Source organism: Botrytis porri (assembly GCF_014898465.1).
Source record: "Botrytis porri strain MUCL 3234 chromosome Unknown BPOR_001, whole genome shotgun sequence".
In the NCBI taxonomy this organism is placed as follows: Eukaryota; Fungi; Ascomycota; class Leotiomycetes; order Helotiales; family Sclerotiniaceae; genus Botrytis; species Botrytis porri.
In genome coordinates this window covers 3,096,391-3,102,390 of record NW_024066075.1, presented here as the reverse complement: position 1 = coordinate 3,102,390, position 6,000 = coordinate 3,096,391, and the positions used below count along the sequence as shown (strand labels likewise).

The following is a 6,000-nucleotide window of genomic DNA, read 5'->3' as shown; positions in this document are numbered from 1 at the left end:
GCAAGGAAGTCTTTGTGGAGAGCCGAAGAGCGCTTCTTGATTCAGATCAACATCAGATCAATAGCAAGATTGATATTCTCAGTAGTACAAAGAAAAAGTATAACAAGTGCTGCATTCTCCCCCCCTCAGTATAGTTCTTCATCAAATCTCATATACTCACTTTTGAAAATATCTTTTCGGTTCATCTGCTACCTCTCAAAGCCAGCATGCCAAACGCAACACGAGACTATGGCGACCTCAGAGTCACCATGACTTCAGCCTTCGACTGGGCCTGGAACGACAAAGGTAGCGGGGCCTCAATGGACTTTGAAGCCTACCACCCGAAATCTCAGGGAAACTTGCGCCCTCTAGGATCTATTGGGTTTTCTTCCTATGGTGACAGGAATGGCAAGTATGCTGTTCTTCTTGTCGGGAACAACCCAAATTCTACCGGTAAAGCAGCAGTCGCTAGCCCCACTGGATACGATCAGATTTGGCGTGACTTGAAGAGCGGAGGCAATCATGACGGATCTTTCTGGAGACCCAGAGCACCGAGTGGGTACGTCTCACTTGGAGATGTATGTGTAGGATCTTGGAGTGCCCCTAGCACTGACAAGATTTGGTGCGTTCGTTCTGATTTAGTTCAAGGCTCGAACTACTTCAAAGCAAAGGTTTGGGATGATCATAAGTCGGGAGCTTCCTCAGATTGTTCTGTGTGGGACATTGGTCTTCCTTCTACCGGTGTGAACGGGGGAGAAAACATCCCAATCTCGTCCGAGACTTTCCGCGCCAATAACAGCTGGTCCGAGCCCAACAATGGGCTCGCCCAAGTTCTCGTCCTACCAAACCCCAAAAAGTTCGAAGACTTCAATGTTCCTGCACCATCTTTCACGAAAGCCAATATCCCGAAAAGTGGTGATGTATTCAACCAAATGGATCAATGCCAAGCCACGCTTCCTTTCACCATGTTCTTCCCTCCTACGGACGCAGCAAGCCTTAGAACAATCAGTTACCCATTCTGCGCTCTCGCCAGAAAAATTGCTTGGTATGCCCACACGGTGCACACCAATGACAGCGGAGGCTTGATTAACGACTCCACCACAGTCACAAAGGGTGTCAGTAAAACCCTCTCGGAGGAGATGACACATTCCGCAGGGGTATCCATCTCTGCCTCGTTTGGTATCAAGGGTTTCGGCATGGATGTTAGTCTTAACTATCAATTTACAGCGACCAATTCCTCCTCCTTCACTGAGTACGAAGAGACTTCGCGTACACAGGGATATACTGTTCCACCATACGAATGTATTATTTTCCTCAGCAAGCGTATTTGGATCCAGGCCACCCGCGCAGATGGGTCTATCGTGCTCAGAGAAATCAACTTCAACGCCAACGATGACATCCATCTTATTGGAGTTCCTCTTAAGTAGAAGATGATATGTTTGCTGATTAATTTGGGGCAATTAGTATGAAGTTAGGGCCTTGGCTTATTGTTACGATCCGCAAGGCTTGACAGAACCTTTGGGGAAAAGATAGTCATGTGACTAGTTACAATCATTATTTTGAATTATCACTCGTCATAAACAAGCTCTCTATGAATAAGGTGCATTTTACTTGTTATATCTATTGATTCAAATAATATCGCCTATATCTATCTCAATACAGGCATTGTTTGACATTTGCCACTACCCATGTGATCTGCACCCCATGCTATGCTTTGCACCACCTGTGTGGCCTGCGCTTATCTAACAGACCACATTACGATGGCTATTCAGTCTCATTAATACAAATACATTCACAAGAGCGATATAGCCTTGTAGGCATCTTCGATTTGGGCTGAGAAAAACGAATCATCACTTCTACATTTTGGTACAGCGAAACTCAAGGAAACGTCTAATGTACAAGCTCTGTCTGCTGGGGTTCCCTCAGAGAAATCTCGACCCACACCAATACCCATCTCGCATAGGTAACTAATAGCAAGAGCAAAAGAAGGTTAGTGCTAACTTCTTGCTTCTAGCTATGAGGTTCCTCTCTCGACATGAGCGTCAGAATCCTCCAGGTAATATTCTCGGAGAGTCCAGCTCCTTCCGCGTATGAGCGAAGGCGTTAGTGGCTCTCTCTATGATGTCTATCTTTTATCCTCTTCCGCGAATTGCCGCTTTATTATATACTCGTTTTTCGTTTCCAAAGCATGATATGAAGCCCCAGTTCATACCGCCGGCTTCCTCTCCTCCCCACCCAGCTTGTTTTTCCATGTTCCCGCATAATGATGGGTTACCAGAACCGGCCCTTGATCCTTTGGAAAGTTACTCTGACTCGCCGCAAACGCATTTCCCGGTAATATCAGCACATCGTGAACAAGCTTTGCACTTCTCAGTCCTGTAATATCCCGGTCGTCGAGCTCTCTTTCAAGAATCCGATTCAAACTCTTCACAATGCTCCATGTCATCCTCTTGGGACCCGTGAGGTCTACCACCTGAGGTGTCATACCCATCTGTATACCATCAAGCGAGACATTGTGTTGTCGTGCTACCTCGTCGACACCCACCAAGATATCATCGATGACTTGCATCATGTGGGGAGAGTGAGGCTTTGCCATTATCGTCCAACTCGTAAACTGGGCGTGCAGGGTGTTATCATTCTCCCATGGCCAGTCAAATTCCAACCCGACAACAAGATTCGCAACTCCTCGGTATTCTTTCAGCACCCATCGATGTATCGGTACTTCATCGCACGAAACATCTAAATCCATCCACATTCCTCCTTCGGCCCACAGAATTAAGTATCTCAGCAGATCCGCTCTGAGGATCGGCACGGAGAGTGAGAAGTATGTGGTGATGATGTCTGGTCGATCCGAAAACCACTTGTAGACGTATTCGCTGGCCGCCTCATCGTCGAGAATTTCGTATTCGTATGAAGGGCTTAGATCGAGACAATGATTTCTGAAGCTCTCAGCCTCGGCAGAAACACCTTGTGGTCCGACTTTGTACCATATCTTTTCGGGGAATGCGGCAGCTGTAGGTGTTGATATGGGTGCGGAGGTAAGTACTTGGGTGCTGGAAGGCTCAGTAGGTATCGGCCTTGTATTGCAACTTTTGGAATGACCAGAAGGGACACTGAAGCCGATGTTGACGAAGTAGTCATATTTGGCCGAGATTAAGATAAAGAGAAAGAAAACTACAACAAAGAGAACAGGAGTATGAGATCTAAAAGACTTTTGGCGAAGCATATTCCAGGATTCAATATAATTTGAGCTAAGCGATTTCTGTGTGATAAATTCAAGTGAAGAAAGCACAAACATATTTGGGGTTCTACGGGTAGACTTATTAACTTGGAGCCTGCCCCCTGACCTATGTATGATACTATTCTCGCCTTACTGTACTGTTTGAAGCAGGGCGATTGTGGCGCCAGGGCGTAGGGAGATAACCTTTCTAAAGAGGCAGTCCGGCCCGAAGATGCTGGTTTATCGCTTGGTTCGGCTAAGCCAATCATCCAAATTTTACCCAGTAGCTTGTCCCGGCACTCTGGTACCGAGATTTTTGGGGCCAATGATATCCGATGAATAAGCTGATTGTTGGCTAAGCGTTTTGGAAGTCCATGCATCGACTACCCCCAAGTCTCGGATGGGCGCTTACACTGCATTGATTCCTATGTTCAACTCAACTACTATTCGCATCGTCAGCACAGTATGATTGTTGAAGGTGCTTCGCGCGAGCATTTATGCAAGGTGTGCCACACAAATTTTCTTTCCTGTTATGTGTTTTCTTTTTTTATCGCAGCAACTTCTAAGCATTCATTTCCTTTACTCCTACTGCTACGCCAGAAGCTATTTCCATCTTCTTTTCTTTTTCCTTGTCTCTAAAGTCAAAAATCTATCACACAAACGACGGTAATCTTCAACAGACTTTCCGGATCAAATTGTGCTAAGAATTCCTATGATTTGGTTATCGCTCCTTGTTTTCTTTGCCTGCTCGTTTACAAGCGATGCTGCCACCGTCAACGACTTTATCTTTCCTAACAACCAGACCAATCCTCGTAAATACGAGGGGTCTTTTGAAATTGGTACCGAGCTCACTGTTCAGTGGCAGTCCATATGGAAGAACACAACTTTGGTTCTTTGGCAAAGCGGGACGCCACAGTTCCAGTATCTTCCAAACTCGAGTATGTCCTCTGACTATGGTAATTTTAGTTAACTATGCTCACGACCATTAGGAGAGATGATAAGCTTTACCCAATTCATATGGAAAGTTGATCTGAGTGGTACCAATGGCAATCCAAAATTCGACCTGAACGCGGGGAATGCCTTCTTTTTCGGCATCTTTAACAGCGGCACAGCCGATCTTTTCGAAAGTCAGTTTGTCAATATCACCGGGAAGAATAACATCGTATCGACCCCTTCTTCATCTGCTGTGGCTACGACCTCAGTGAGAAGCGCAGCCAGTACTGATCCCACGACTTCCACCTATGCCTCAAGCGCTGCCCTGAGTAGTACGACAGATCAGCCCTCAAGCACCTCGACAAGTTCTTCGATTCTCGTAACGCCAACAGTCTCTTCTGCACCGGTCAGCACACAATCTTCTAGCGAGCTAAGTGTAGGTGCCAAGGCAGGAATTGGTATTGGTTCTGTAGTTGCATTTTTTTCCATTGTCGCCGCAGCTTTTGCTTTGGGGCGCTTCCTTCGTCAGCGAAAGTCTCCACATACCCATCCAGAGAGTGCAGTCATGGGCCATTCAAGTTTCGCTCCTTCCACGACCACGGCAGTGACCTCAGGGTCTCAGCAGTGGCACCCTCTGGTGGAAGCACATTCAGGAATCCAGAAACCAGCAAACAGGATTTACGAGATATGAGATATGAGATATGAGATTTAATACCCTATTGCCCTTTCACGCCCACCATCAACCAGACCATTTCTTTCTGTGCCTCGGAATCATTGGGGTTTTCACTCGCCATTTCGATACCCAGTTAGGAGGATCATACTAGCCACAATCTGTGTTATAGTGTTTCGTCATGTATTAAAAGATTTTTTGCGTGTCTGTTGTTCTCTCTTGTAATTATAGAGTGGTTTTTAGTTTGGAGCGATTCTACAATCATTAGCCACGCTTGAGGTAGTCAGGGAGCAACAGACACGAGCTTATTTATTATAATTTAACGTGTCAATGAGTTTTGTTTCTGTAAATCTAATTCCGCATTTTCGGGACTGCCCCTTTTGTTTAAGGTGAATATCATGAGAAAACTCGATTCCAGCTCTGCAAAAGCATACTAGATCAACGTGTACCACGCAGAACCAATGCATTTCGGTGATTTCTTCATTGTGAAACATCGCTTACGGCTCTCCTTTAAGTTTCTGTAGATGGTGGTTGCCATCTTTATTGGGATGATAAGCTGACACACCAAGAGAATAGCCCCTTTTCAAAATTCTTTAGCAAAGCAATCTCTCAAAAATTTAAAAATTTCCACTCAACAAAGTGCAAAGAGCTTATGACTCATGATTTTGATACATTTAGTAACGTTCGAAATATAGTATGATACTGTTATGTAATTTCGAAATGTTCTTGGCTTTGGAAAGAATTCGAGTTTGGCGTGGCGGATATTCCATCCACATGGAGCCTCTGTCCGCTCCTCAATCCACTCTCCACAAGTTAGATCCGTATTCGATCTCCAGCATCAGAAATGACTGTGCCTATATTAATCTCATCAGCCCCCGATTGACTCATGGCGTGCAATGTCAGATCTCGCAATTACTTCAATTGTAAAATTCTCCACATGCTTGAATATTACGAGAGGATTGGTTCCGAGGCTGGGACCTTCATGGCAAGGGTGTATGGTGCTTAGAAGCTGGTAGATACTAGGAGACCAATGTTAAGTCTTGGTTTTGTTGGTGATAGTTGGTGGTGTGTATGTGATTGGGAAGTGCTGGGTCAACAGGTATACACGTAGGTGCCTTGGATTTCCACGGGAAAACGGTAAGAGAAACGGAAGAATCGACGGAAGGAGCACGGGAAGGAAGATTATGCTTTTCTCTCA

At 45.4% G+C, this 6,000-nt stretch overlaps 3 protein-coding genes across 3 annotated transcripts; 2 read left to right on the top strand and 1 right to left on the bottom strand.

The window, feature by feature from the left end:
- Window positions 1-206: 206 nt before the first annotated feature.
- On the top strand, window positions 207-1,406 carry EAF01_000846 (uncharacterized protein; the record flags this gene model as incomplete). The annotated part of the gene is made up of 1 exon (XM_038909096.1): window positions 207-1,406. One exon carries the CDS (start codon window positions 207-209, stop codon window positions 1,404-1,406), a length of 1,200 nt encoding a protein of 399 aa, XP_038776002.1.
- A 779-nt stretch (window positions 1,407-2,185) lies between these two features.
- EAF01_000845 (uncharacterized protein) lies at window positions 2,186-3,205 on the bottom strand (the record flags this gene model as incomplete). The annotated part of the gene is made up of 1 exon (XM_038909095.1): window positions 2,186-3,205. One exon carries the CDS (start codon window positions 3,203-3,205, stop codon window positions 2,186-2,188), a length of 1,020 nt encoding a protein of 339 aa, XP_038776001.1.
- A 331-nt stretch (window positions 3,206-3,536) lies between these two features.
- On the top strand, window positions 3,537-5,147 carry EAF01_000844 (uncharacterized protein). The gene is made up of 2 exons (XM_038909094.1): window positions 3,537-4,137; window positions 4,189-5,147. The coding sequence occupies exons 1-2, from the start codon at window positions 3,912-3,914 to the stop codon at window positions 4,821-4,823; spliced, it is 861 nt and encodes a 286-aa protein (XP_038776000.1). The 5' UTR covers window positions 3,537-3,911; the 3' UTR covers window positions 4,824-5,147.
- The last annotated feature ends 853 nt before the right edge of the window (window positions 5,148-6,000 follow it).

What these genes read in the sequence shown, in the direction of transcription:
- EAF01_000844 (XM_038909094.1), top strand. Translation starts at nt 3,912, where the DNA reads ATGATTTGGTTATCGCTCCTTGTTTTCTTTGCCTGCTCGTTTACAAGC. An exon ending in CCAGTATCTTCCAAACTCGA is followed by an intron (nt 4,138 to 4,188) that starts GTATGTCCTCTG and finishes CACGACCATTAG; the next exon opens with GAGAGATGATAAGCTTTACC.